Source organism: Dasypus novemcinctus, chromosome 22 (assembly GCF_030445035.2).
Source record: "Dasypus novemcinctus isolate mDasNov1 chromosome 22, mDasNov1.1.hap2, whole genome shotgun sequence".
NCBI classification, from domain to species: domain Eukaryota; kingdom Metazoa; phylum Chordata; class Mammalia; order Cingulata; family Dasypodidae; genus Dasypus; species Dasypus novemcinctus.
Genome location: NC_080694.1, coordinates 52,756,843 through 52,770,477, shown reverse-complemented (window position 1 = coordinate 52,770,477; position 13,635 = coordinate 52,756,843). Strand labels below are relative to the sequence as shown.

The 13,635-nt window shown below is 47.5% G+C and overlaps 1 protein-coding gene across 1 annotated transcript in view; it reads right to left on the bottom strand.

Moving 5' to 3' along the window:
• The window catches only part of E2F3 (E2F transcription factor 3), a 69,525-nt gene extending 64,949 nt beyond the window's left edge, over positions 1-4,576 (bottom strand). The window contains exon 1 of the mRNA XM_058285301.2: positions 4,437-4,576. Coding sequence (XP_058141284.1) covers positions 4,437-4,454 — 18 coding nt within the window. The 5' untranslated portion in view covers positions 4,455-4,576. The remainder of the gene's footprint in view (positions 1-4,436) is intronic.
• Positions 4,577-13,635: the final 9,059 nt, after the last annotated feature.

The window sequence follows — 13,635 nt, the reverse complement described above, 5'->3', positions numbered from 1 at the left end:
TACAGCTCTTAGATGGGATGATTCAAAGACCATCGTAAATATCAAATATTACCCATGCTAAACCATTGTTCCTAGGGACTATCAAGTTATAAGAATGTTGGCCCACTACAAATGGCCCCAGACAGTTGTACTAAAGTAAAGAAAGCAGACTGAAGTCAATGATTGCTTATTCTTTTCATCCCCTCCCTATTTCATCAGCTGTCAATTCTTACCGCTATCAGCTTCCTGCTGACATAAACCCTGGCCTTAGTTTACAAAGTCAAGTTCATCTCCTCCAGCAAACCAAAGTGCATGGTCTTTGTGATACCAAATCTGGCAGCCAGGGGGTTTAGTACTTGTTGTTCAAAGTTATACTGAGGTGGGCTCAAGACTAACCCCCAGTTAAGGTTGTGGTGAGACTGAGAATGAGTTCTTGCACTTATATATTCTGGAAGCACATTGCTTTGGGGGGAAGAGTGAAGCAAGAGTGAGAACAGAAAATAAACCACGTTCCTCCATGTGGAAGTAAAAAGTCATGTGTGTGGGCCATCTATATTAATTTTGCCCCTTCCCACTAAGGTTCAGTCTCCATCATAGCTGTTACTTTTGTAACTTCTGTTGGATAACTTTTCTTTGTGTTACATAAATTTTCCAAGTCACTTTTTGAAGACAAAGAGAGGATCAGAGTAGGAGGAAGGAGATACCATTAGTGGTTTCCTACATTTTCTGTCTTTCCAGTTATTGTCCCTTCTTAGTTCCATGAAAAATGATTAGCAGAAAATGTTTTTTAGCAATTGGAAATACAGTTCCTGAAACACCATTTTTGAGTTGCTCACAAGCATAAAATACACACTAACCCACATGCTCAGTACCCTCAAAGAACTCAGGGGGACTTCCCCTCTTAAAAAAACAAAATAAAACAGATAATCTGGTAAGAATTGAAATTTATCTTTATTACCTTGCAAAGCTTGGGGGAGGTTTCATGGGAATCTGTGAGAGACTTGATTTTTATGAGAATAGGCAATTGTTGAGTTTCCCTCATCCTACTTTAGAAAGTTAGTAGAAAGGAGATTGGTAAAAAGAAATGGGAGTTGGTTAAGCCTGGGAAAGTAGACGTAAACTGGGCACAAAAAACGGAGTATCTGTAAATCAGGTTAAATGAGAAAATGAGCCAAAAATAAACTATTAATATTGGAAGCTATTAGCCAAGTAAGCCCAAGTCTCTTGCAAAGGGTTGGAGGTGGGGACCACGCATCTTTGGACATGGCAGTACAGAGAGAAGAGACAAAAGAAAACTACCCTTTATACCTCTGAGAAATGAAAATAAGTATAACTTTTCCCCCAGTCTTTCAATCTCCAGGTGCTGTTATTTATTCATGACTAAGCTCAGAGTATTATTTTCTGTTTTCAAGTTAGCTTTACACTGCACAACATGAATCTCAGAATCTCCTCTTCCAAGTATTACACAAGGTGACAATTTATGGAGAAACAAAAATCCTTTCCTGTTTGCAAGCTGGGGTTCTTCAGCTCACAGTCACCTTTAAGGGTGCTTTGTTTCAGGGGATGAGGAGAGTGGCGCCCTGGGTACTGATTATAGTGGTGCTATTTGCACGGCCCGAGGTTGGGCACCACATTATATTAGAATTTCCATTTTGGGGTATGTGGCGACTAAAAATTCTCTTCCAGCTTAAACTTGGCATCAACCATACACCTCAGCAGAAGCAAGATTATTGAGTACAGAACCACAGGAACCTGTCATTTTTCTTCTTTTATACTGTAGAAAAAAAGAGACCCTGCTGAACTAGCACCTATGGTTCTTCCATTCTTATACTGAAACTTCCAGCATTGAGGGTTCTTTCCCAAAGTATAATCAGTAGGTTGCTGTGCCTGGATTAAATTAAATCAGCTGTGATAGGCCATTGTCTCTTGCATTAGTAGATCCCAAATATTCTAGAAGTGGAAGGAAATCCTTTCAGGTTCCTTTTAGAAGATTGAAGATGCAGAAAATGATGGAACCCCTTCTGCTCCACTGAATGACACTCTGACTATGGTTTCTCTAGAATTCTTCCATTTCCCACAGATCACAGTCTAAAATGGAATTGATGTAGCTGACGTTGGGAGTTCAGCTCTAACAAAAGCCACTGAGCATAGGCTGCACGAAAAATATGGCAGGTTCATGGAGTGAATGAAGGAGGGGGCTCAGGCAAAGTGAGAATGAGCTGACCTAAATGTGTCCCCACTCTAGCCTAGCTACAAAGAAATCTATGTCCTTGCTTAACCCACTGCTAGGATTCCAGTGTTTTGCCTATTTGAAAACCCATATTACTTTAGGGCTAAGTAATTAATTTATTTGTACTAGAAAACTTCTAATAATTTTGTTCACATATTGTAAACAAAGGGACAGTGTGCACTGCTATTACACTACTTCTCTAGGTAATAAAAAAAAAGAGATTTCTTAGTACTAATTTTATTAGGCATCTACTATTTGCCAGGTACTATGCTATGCATTTTACATGCATTATCTTACATAATACTTATAGAGAACCTTATAAGGTTATTATTGTTGTTGTTCCTATTTTACAGGAGGAAACTGAGTTTTGAGAGATTAGGTTACTAGCCAAAGGTTGTACTACTTGTGATAGGAGCCATCCTGCCAGCTAGTAATGTAGTAGTCCTGTATTTTTCTTCCATTAATGAAAAGTGAGGAATTTGCTCCTGGTTATGGCATCAGATGTTGTTGAACTAGACCTTGGAACTGTAACCAGGTGGGTCTGCCAGTCTAACCACCCCAGCAAGAGTGTTCTCAACCTCTTCTTGGACACCAAGTGCTTGGAAGTCTTATCTTTGCTCAGTCAATCACTTAGCTATCCTTATCCTGTCCTCCCTGCGTAGGGAAAGAATACCAAGAAAATTCTATGAGACTTAAATAGGAGTCTAATATAATTTTGATAAAACATTAAATGAAGCTTTTGATTCAAGGCTCTGTATTGCCTAGATAAATTTCCTACATATACCCCCCCCCCCCACATTACAAATACTAGCTCTTAAAAGTATAGATTCCCCAATGATTTAGCATAATTAGGATCTTAGGTAAAATGCTTATGAATTTTTATACAAATAACATTTATATTCCTGGAAGAATAATCTCACGGCCAGAAGGATAAAGTTTTGAAGTAACTTGGAAGGTGGTAAGGGTATATTTAAAGGGTATACTTTTTTTATATGTACTTTAAATACTGAAATACAATGAACTACAAATAAATTTGGCTAGACAGTCTTGGAGAGCTGGCCCAACGAACTCTCTAAGATTCCAAAAAAGCAGCAATTATCAAAACTACCTCTCCCCCGGCCATAAATCTGAACGCAACCCAAGAACTGTGTCAATAGCTGGTTGTTGCGGGTTAGCACTGTGATGTAGTAATAGAACTGGGTAGGGGGCAACTGTGCTTAAAACATGGCAAGGCCTGTTTGGGTCAAGTCAGTGAGAGTATTTAGTGCTAATAAAAGCGTGGAATATTCTTGCGGTTGCGACTCTATGGTGAACATGCCCATGTGTGAGCAGGTACTGTACTCCGTTTCCCCCCTGCTGGCAGGCCCTGGTCACTAAAACCATCAGCTTCTCCGGCTGAGACTACATCACACATCCCCTGCGAGCGTCTCCGGGACGGGAGAGCAGTTACGATCCTACCCGGGGGAGAAATGGGGAACACTAAGGAGATAATAATGTCCACGATTCCAAAACCCATCCCATTTACAAAGTGCTGCTCAAACGCAGACTTCTTAAAGACTCCTGTTCCATCTTGATCCACCAAAAAAAAAAAAAAACCAAACCCACTTGGACCTGCGAGAAGGCGAGGTTAAGAACTGGGATCATCAACCCACCATTTACCTAACAGAGTCGGATTCGGTTCCGGCCTCGCCGGGGCCTCGCCACGAGGTGAGGCCAGGAGGCATGGAGGAGGGGAATAAAGGAGAAAGGGGGAGACCTCCGGGCCACACTTCTTTCTAGGATCAACAAAAAGAGAAGCCGCATAGTGACCTAAATCATCTCTCAAAGGCGCTTTCTAAATTGCAGGGACAAAGGGAGGGGGAGGCGGGTGGCCTGGGAATCCTACAGACACCCTCCCCCTGACCCGCCCCCTCCCCCTCCAGCACAAGGGAAGGCCGGCAGCGAACCGCCCGGCCGGGGCGCGGAGCCCCCACGGTTTTCCATCGCCCACCCCTCCGGCCCCTTGGAAGAAAAACGCCCGTGACCGCCACCCCCACCCCCCGGGGCAGGCACTGGCGCCCCGCGGATCCTAGGACCGGAGGCCGGGGCATGTACTTAGTTCGATTTTTCTTGCTTACTCATTTCCCTCCAGCACCCAACCCCCCGTTCCCACTCGGAAACCCCGCTCGGCCGCCTAGCCCCGCGGGCTCAGCCCCGCGGCGGCGCCCAGGCCGTGCCGGTCACTAACCTGCTGCTGTAAGGGCATTTCCGAGCCCGGCCCGGCTCCGGGGCGGCTGGGGGGCCGGCTGGAGAGGGCGCCCGCAGGGCCGAGCGGAGCGGCGGCGCCGGGCGAAGGCGGGCGCCGGGGCGCGGGGCCGGGGCGGCTGGCGGGGGCCGGGGGCCGGGGCTGGGGCGCCGGGACCGTCCCAGGCCAGGGAGCCGGCGAGCAGGAGGAAGTGGGTGCCCCCTCTCCCCTCCAGCGCCCCCTCCCGCCGCCGCCGCCTCCCCAGTCACAGGCGCGTCCTCCGCGCACGTGTGCGAAACGTCACCGGCGGGTCCCGGGGAGAGGGACAGACCCGGGCGGCGGGACGGGCGCCCGGCTGCCCCCGCCCTCCGGCGTCGCGGGCCGGGGCGGGGGCAGGCCGGGGCCGGGGGCGCAGGGGCGGGTCAAGGGCAGGCCCCGGGGCCGGCCAGGGAGGCCCGGCCGCTCGGGCCCCGCCGCCGCCAGGATGCGCCCAGGCCGGGGCGCCCGCCGCCGGCCCTCGCCTCAGGCCGCCCCCGCCGCCTCGCCTCAGGCCGTCCCCGGCCCCTTGGTGGCGGGGGACCGCCGCCCCTCAGGCGCCCAGCGCAGCCCGGCGGGCCCGCGCGCTCCCTTATAGCCCCGGGGCCCCCGGGGCCGCCCGCGGGCCTCCGCGGCCTGCAGCGGGGGAGCACCCCGGCGGGGCGCGGGCTTCCCCCCCCCGGAGCCCCCCACTCCCCAGCGCCTCCCCCCACCCTTCTCCATCCGGGGCGTGACCCCTTCCTCGGCTCCGAGAAAGAGGAAGCTCCGCGGCGAGGAGGCTGCGGGCGGGAGAGGCGCGGGGGAAAAGTTTGGGAGCGTTCGGCGCACTTGGCGCCCGGGCAGGCCCCGCGGCCGGCGCAGCCCCCCGGCCCCCGGGCTGCGGGGGGCGGGGGGGGCCCGGGCCTAACCATGCGGCCGGCCGGGCAGGGGCAGCGGCCGAGGCCCGCCCCCTCCCCGCGCGGCGCGCCCTCCCGCCGGGGCCGCAGGGTGTTACCGGAGGGCCGCTGCCGCCGCCGCCGCGGGCCAGCGCTGGTGGCTGCTGCAGGAGCCCGGCTCTGCTGGACGGTCCGTGCGGCGTGGTGTAGAGGAGGCTGCCGGCCGAGGGCTCCACGCCGGGGGCGCTGGCGAGGCCGGGGCCGCCCGGGAGGGAGGAGGAGCAGGAGGACGTGGAGGTGGTGAGGATCTGGATGTACGCGCCCGGGGCGCCGGCGGGGAGGCCGGGGCTGGCCAGCAGCGCCCTTTTGTCCATGGAGGCGGTCGCCCCCTGCCCACCCCCGGCGGCCACCAGGTACTGCTCCAGGGCGGGCTGGCTCCCCTTTCTCATCTCTCGCTCCTGCTCTTTTTATTGGGATGCTATATTAGTGCACGATTTTCAATTTCTTTATTATTTGGCGGCCGGAGTTTCCAAGTCTCTCCTCCCCGCCCGGGCGCCGCCGAGCCCCTGCTCGTTCTCTCTTTTCTATTTTATTTTTCCGCCACGCACGAGCGCCAGGGGTCAAAAATAATCGGGGCTCTGGAGAGAGGAGGGTCCCGGCCGCACGGATATCGGGCCCCGAGAGGGGATGAAGGCGCCGGGGGCGGCCGATGCAACGGATTGCGAGGCGGCGGCGGCAGCCCGGGTGCTGCGGCCGGCAGCTGAAAAATGGCTCCAGGAAGCTGCTGCTGACAATGAATGAAGGGATACGGTTTACGCGCCAAGGTCCTCCCGCGAAACTCGGATTTCCCGCCGGCTTTTCAAACCATATTTGCATGTCCCCGCCTCCCTGCCCGCCGCGGGCCGTTCCCACAGCCCATTGGGCCGCTGTCTCCTTCCTTCGGCCCCAATAGTGGAGCAGGGTCGCGCCTTGCTAGTTTCCATTGGTTGCCATGCATCATGGTTACCGGGGCGACCGGGGCTCTATTTGCATAGGCCGCCTCGATTGGCTGGCAGTAGAGCTGGGTGTCTTAGTGGGTGGGGCAAGACCGGTCCTCTCCCACGGAAGACCACGCCTGGCCAGGGCCCCGCCCCCGTCCCCGCCCGTGCTCGGGGCTGGCGCTGCTGACCCAGGCAGGGATTCCGCGCTCCGCAGACTCAGTGGCGATCTAGTCGATAGCCCAACTCTCGTTTCTGGAAATTGCCAAGGTGACCAAGGGGGTACTTTCAGGAGCTCTCTTCCCTTTAGCCAGCCAGTGTAACAGATTCTCTCCCCAATATGCGCCGAAGGCGAATTGGACCATGCGGACGACGCCTGGCAGGTGGAAGCGGCCCTTTAAATCGTCGGTTTCTCTTTCCTGAAAATCAACCAATGCGGCGGCGAGAGCTGATCCCACGGCCCAGGCTGACAGACAGAAGCATGTGGGCAGAGAATTGTGGGGGCAGAGGAGGCTCGGCTGACGTTGGTTGCCGGCACCACTTAGTTAACGTTTCAGATCATTCCTGGTAGCTTCACTATTAGCCTGGCTCGGGTGTAAGTAAAAATTAACTCTAAATAATTTGCCACATGAAATCTTGCCACGAGATTTGCTTTGAGTCCAGCAGCTCTCTCTTGGCCCAGAAACGCCCAGGGCTAACCGAAAACCGATCTGCGGATTTCTCGTCCGCCAAACAGCAGTCCCAGGACGCACACGCTTCCCACGGTGACCTCGTGCTCCCACCAGGCTGCAATGGCCCTTGGCAGTGTTCACGCCCTTGGTTTCCTAGGAAATGCTCCAAGAGCGACCATGACAACCCACACCTATTCCACAGAATTTTAAAAGAGGACTTTTTAAAAGATTAAACTAGAAATCATCATCAGCGAAAAAGTGTTACTGAGTTTTTGTGAAACTGCCCTCTGCATGGTGGAATTATTTACAGATTTTAAAACCGAAGATTGCTCCTGTGAGACTGAGCAGGAAAAAGGACCCCTGCGGGAATGTGGGAAAGATTTGTAGGTCATAGTGTAAGGTTCCAGTCGTGGAGAATTGTGCAAATCAGGTGGCCACAGAGTGCTCACCAGGTGGTGAGGACTGAATACATGGAGCCCTTTCACAAGATTATTATTAATTTCCCAACACTCATATACTCGGCTTCTTATGAAAGGCCTTACAAGATATGTCCTTTCAGGCTAGGGCTCCTCAGTACTTTAGTCCTGTTGCCTTGTCTGAAACAAGATGAGCTGGAAGTATTGTTAAGCCTTGCACCAGGCTCAGAAATACTTTATTCTTTCATCCAAGCTAGTTAAGAATCCATGGCCTAGTACCCAAACATTTGTTGACACTCCATGACAGAACTGACACTCTCTTTAGGGAAGATTAGGTAGTACTTAAAAGGTATCAATTCCTGGTTGAACTTGAGGCGTAATATATTAGCGACTTCCTTGATGGTATTCCATCAAGGTTGCTTTCCACTGTGGGTCACTATAGAGGAAAGCAGTACTATAACTAATATATTACCACCTTGGAACACCACTGGCAGGATTTGGTGGTGGTAGTGGGGGGTGTGGGGGGTGCTGTCACCTGCACGTTCATTACAGACCTGCCTCTTAAGATACAGACAAGATTGGAACTATGCACAAAATCCCCACTTAAACTCCCAGCGACGACAAGGATTACAGTAAGATGTTCATGATACACCCCCAAGAAAGCGAGAGCTCATTGCCCAGCTCCACATCTGTGCTTCAAGTTGAGAAGGCTCTGAAAGTTCTGTTTTCACCTTAGCCAAGTTATGTTTTTTTAATATAGGATATTGGATAGAGAAACAGATGTTTTAACCTTTTATGTCTTCTGAACCTCAGGATGAGGAGGTGGAAGGAAAGGTTGAAAGAGAGAAGGAGGAGGTGTTGGAAGAAAAGATGCTAAAATTGAAGGTAGGCTACTAATTTGTGGAGGTAGCATGTTTTAGTAGAAAGATGGTGACTGTGGAAACAGTGATCTAGGTCTGAATTTTGACTGTGCCACTTACCAGTGTATCTTCAGAAAAAGTATTTCATCTTTAAAAGACTCGGTTTGCTCATATGTTATATGGGAACAGTAATTCCCATCTTGCAAGGTTCTGATAAAAAGAGGCATTAATAAATATAAGGTGTTGGGTATACAGCAGGTGCTCAATGACTGGTAGCTATTACGATTCTACTTATTCTTGAGAAAGTGCTTCTCACTATTTTGTAGTCAAATCTGACTCCCCCACCTCCTCTAAGCTTCCTGAGTCCCCTGGGTGTCCACTTGCTAGGGCAGCTTAGCTTTGCCACACACCAGGGGCACAATGTGTCCTGGTTAGTAGGAATCATGAAATCCTCAGAAGTTCAAGTCAATAACAAAGTCATCTTGCTACTCATCCACTCCGACCTGCTCATCTGTTAGTGGCCAACTGTGGCTGGTTCCTGAGACTAAGCCCTCCTCACCCTACCTTGAAGCTGCGTTCTTCGAGTTCTAGAACCAGGCAGCGCTTGCCAGTCACTATCCCACTGTCCCTGACTCTGACAGTGGCCCAAGTGAGCTAGTTGTCCCAGAATGGGCCCGTGCAGTTGGTTGAATCGTGGTTCTCAAAAAGAGGTCCATAGCCTCATCTTTAGGACCTGTGAGTGTGACCTTATTTGGATAAAGGGTCTTTGCAGATGTATTAAGAATATTCCAATGAGATTATCCAGGATCCAGGTGGGTCCTAAATCCAATGACAAGTTTTCTTATCAGAGACACAAAGAGGAGAGACACAGAGAGGAGAAGGCCCCGTGGAGATGGAGGCTGAGGTGGCTTAAGCAGCCCCAAGCCAAGGGCTGCCATCTACCAGTGGCTGGAAGAGGCAAGGAGCAGACTCAGCCCTGCCCACACCTGGGTTTCAGTTTACTGTCCTCCAGAACTGTGAGACACCACGTTTTTTTTTGGTTTAAGCCACTAAGCTTGCGGCAACTTTTTAGGGCAGGATCAGGAACCTGATACAGCCTGTTGGCCTGCCTGCCTGAATCTTCAACCTCTCAACTCCTGCTCACCTGGTTCTGCCTTCTTGCCAGGATCCCATTCCCTGCTGGACCCTGGGGATACTAATTGCCAACCCGCGCTATAGACCCTGTTGAAAGCTTTTCAAAGCGGAGCTAACCTCACCCACACAGATTCACCTGAGGAGCTTATAAACATGCAGGTTCCTGGGTTCTAGCCCAACCTAATGAATCAGGATCCCTTGAGGCAGGACCCAAGAATCTGCATTTAACAAGTTCCTCCAGGTGATTCTAGAGACTGAGGGCCAGAATCAGCTGCTATATGACTTTATATGTCTTCCCATGACTTTAAAGCTAGAATTACCACTCTTATGCCTAAATACCTTGATGAGTGTTTCTAATCTCCTTCCTTCCCTTTCTCAGCCTGCCAGTTATCACAATAAGCTCTGAATTCATATTCATACACACATTCACACGTACATGTGTATACATAACATATATGAATAGTTTGGCATTACCATTGCCTCTAAAAGTTTTCATTTTAATTTAGAAATACAATTTTGCCAACCTCCATAAAATATATAAAAATAATTCTCAACTAACAATACTATGCAACATTTCTGTGGGGCTTCAATATTAAATGTTCAGGTGAAATATAGTTTTAGGGAATTAAGGAAATTGCTTGTGATCTTAGAAAGTCTGGGAATATCTAGAGTTTAAATTGTGCTTCTAGTTTGGTTCAGCCAGGTCTGGATTTAGAATATAGTAATTTAAATTTTAGGAGCTGGAGAAGAATAATTTGGGAATTTAGGGCTTTTGGGTTGCAATTTAGTTAGTCGCTCACATAGAAATAACATTCTCTGTTTTATCTTCCTGGTTAGGAAGAAAGAGGGTGATGTCCTTAAGCCATTAGCACATCAAACAGTAATATGCAAATTTCTAAGTGCTTATCCTAGAAAATTGATTATAGTTATTATAGATAGTAGGCTAGATACCAGTGTAGAGCTTGTCTTCAGTTCTTTGACCAGGAAGGTTCTGCTTGAACAGAGCTTCTGTGTTTAAATAAATCTAGGAGCACGGCTCTCAGTTGCATCTACTAAAACCAAACCTCTGGTTGGAATCCAGGAAACTGCGTTATAAGCAGGATGATTTCAATGGATTTAGGCCACAGAACACACTCTGAGAGACACTGCCACAGAGCAGGCATCTGTGGCCAAGCAATCTCTGCCCTGTAAATTGGCTTCTCAGGCAACCATGGCAACAGGAAAGTTTCTTGTATATAGTATCTTCTAAACAACTAATGTGACTATTGTTAGCATAACTATTTATTTAGGCTGTAGTGTGATTGCTAATTGCTTCTTTTGCTAAAGCTCTTCTTGCTCAGTTAAAAAGTAATGGGACGCTGGGTACATACCCAGAAAAACTGAAAACAGTGACACGAACAGGTATCTGCACACGGATGTTCATAGCAGTGTTATTCACAATTGCCAAAAGTTGGAAACAACCCAGGTGTCCATCAACTGATGAAAGGAGAAACAAATGGTGGAGTATGTACACTGATGGAATATTATGCAGCAGTAAGAAGAAATGAACTTGTGAAACATATGAAAGCATGGATGAACCTGGAGGACATTATGTTGAATGAAGGAAGCCAGACACAAAAGGACAAATACTGTATGATTGCCCTATTATGAACTAAATATATTATGTGAAATATAAATATATTATGTGAAATATGAATATGGGTAGAATTGCATATATAAGACAATTTTTCTTTGAAGTTGAACAACTGTAAGTTAACAGTACAAAATGTTAATATCAGATGAAAAAAAACCCACATTATACTAAGTGAAGGAGACCAGACACAGAGTACTAGGTATTGTATGATTCCATTTATATAAAATGTAAATAAAAATCAATTTATAAAGATGAAAGGAGATCAATGGTTAGGTAGGCCTGAGGAAGGAATGCTAAGGGGTATGGACTCTTTCTTTTTGGAGTAATGAAATTATTCTAAAATTTTTGAGATGATGAATATACAACGTTGTGATTATACTAAAAGCCATTGATTCTACACTTGGGATACAATAGCCAGACACAGCAGCTGTGTACAGTAGAGGAAGCACAGAGAGATTGGAGGTAAGGAATTTTCTTGTTTGTCTGTTTTTTTTATTATTATCATTATTGAAATAATAAAAATGCTCTAATAATGATGGAAGTGATGCATACACAATTATATGATTAATAGCAAATACCCATTGATTGTACACTTTGGATGAATTGTATGTGTATTAATGTGTAGCAATAAAATTGATTTGTTAAAAATATGTATACATATACGCTCAGCTGGGAAGATGATGATCTCTTGGAGAATTAGCACAGTTGTGCTTGATACAGATGCATGAACCACGCTGAAACCGACACAGGTTAATTTTTTCAAAAAATTTGTGCAAATTCACTTGTCTGTTTTTTTTTTATTTTTCCCAGTGAAAAGTATATTTCAGTGGGGGCTTTGCATTTTATAAATGCACAGTTTTCAAGTCACTGAAAATTGAAAATGTGGGTTTTGTAATAATATTTAGTTTAGAAGTACCCAATGCTCTGTTTTGAAAGAAAGGGGAAAAATTATGTATATATATGACAAAGCTGAAGAATGCATTTTTTAATCTTTTTTTCTTCTTTATTTTTTAAAAAATGTTACTTTCAAAAACTGTGAGGTCCCCATATACCCCCCACCCCATCCACCCCCCCCCCCCCACATCAACAACCTCTTCCATCATCACGGCACATCCACTGCACCTGGAGAATACATTCTGGAGCACCGCTGTGCCGCATGGACAATGGTCCACATTGTAGTCCACACTCTCCCCCAGTCCACCCAGTGGGCCACGGCAGGACACACATCGTCCAGCATCCGTCCCTGCAGCACCACTCAGGACAACTCCAAATCCTGAAAATGCCCCCACACCATATCTCTTCTTCCGTCTCCCTACCATCAGCAGCTACTGTGGCCACTTTCTCCACATCAGTGCTACAATTTCTTCCCTTACTGATCACATTATTTCCCCAGCAGAGCACCAGTAAGTCCACTCTAATCCATACTCTATTCCTCCATTCTGTGGACCCTGGGATGGTTATGTCCAGTCCCCCTCTACATCAAGAGGGGGCTTAGATTCCACATGGATGGTGGATGCAATTCTCCTGCTTGCAGCTGTAGGCACTCTTGGCTCCCTGGTGTGGTGGTTGACCCTCTTTACCTCCCTGTCATATTTTTAAAGCTGGTATAGTTTACTATACATTAGAAAATTGGATGAACACTTGATTGTTTATCCAAACTGAGCATTTAAATCTTTTGAGAGATTAAAATAAAATTATAAGGTAAAAAAAAAAGTAATGAGATTGGAGAGTGGATATAGCTCAAGTGATTGAGTTCCTGCTTCCAATGTACAAGGTCCCAGGTTTGATCCCTGGTTCCTCCTAAAAAAAATAAAGGAATTCAGACAAAATATACTGAGTGGAAAAGAAAGTCATTATCTTGAAGGTGTGGGTTTCCTAGATATTGTTTTCCTTTTTAAAAGGCATATTTTTATTGTAACTGAAAATACAGATACAGAAAACTAAACATGTTATTATAAGGCAAACACTTATGAGTTATTATAAGGCAGATTCTTTTTTAAAAAGATATGTTTTATTTATTTAAAAACCTACCCCTCATTGTTTGCAATCGCTCTCTGCTCTCTGTGTCCATTTGCTGTGTGCTCTCTGGGTTTGCTCATCCCCTCTTTCGGAGGCACTGGAACCAAACCCAGAACCTCCCATGTGGAAGAGAGGTGCTCAATCAACTGAGCCATCTCCCTGGTTTGTTGTGTCTCTCATTGTCTCTCCTCTTTGTGTCTCTTTTGTTGCATTATCTTGTTGCGTCAGCACATTGTGCCTCCTTGCTGCACCAGCTCACCTTCTCCAGGAGGCACCGGGAACCGATCCCTGGACCTCCCGTGTGGCAGGCAGAAGCCCAATCACTTGAGCCACATCCACTTTCCAAGGCAGATACTCCTATAGCCACTACTCATATAATCCACTGCCTGAGGAGCCATTTACTATCCCTGTCCTGATCACAATTCCCTTTCCCATTTTTAAAAACTTGATTTATCTTTGAAATCTCTTTGAATCTATGGTTCCTCATCCATCCGCTTCATTTACCTTGAACTATATCTTGAAAAATGTAGTGGGTTGAATGTTGGACCCGCAAAATATATGTTCAATGGCATTTTAGTTTC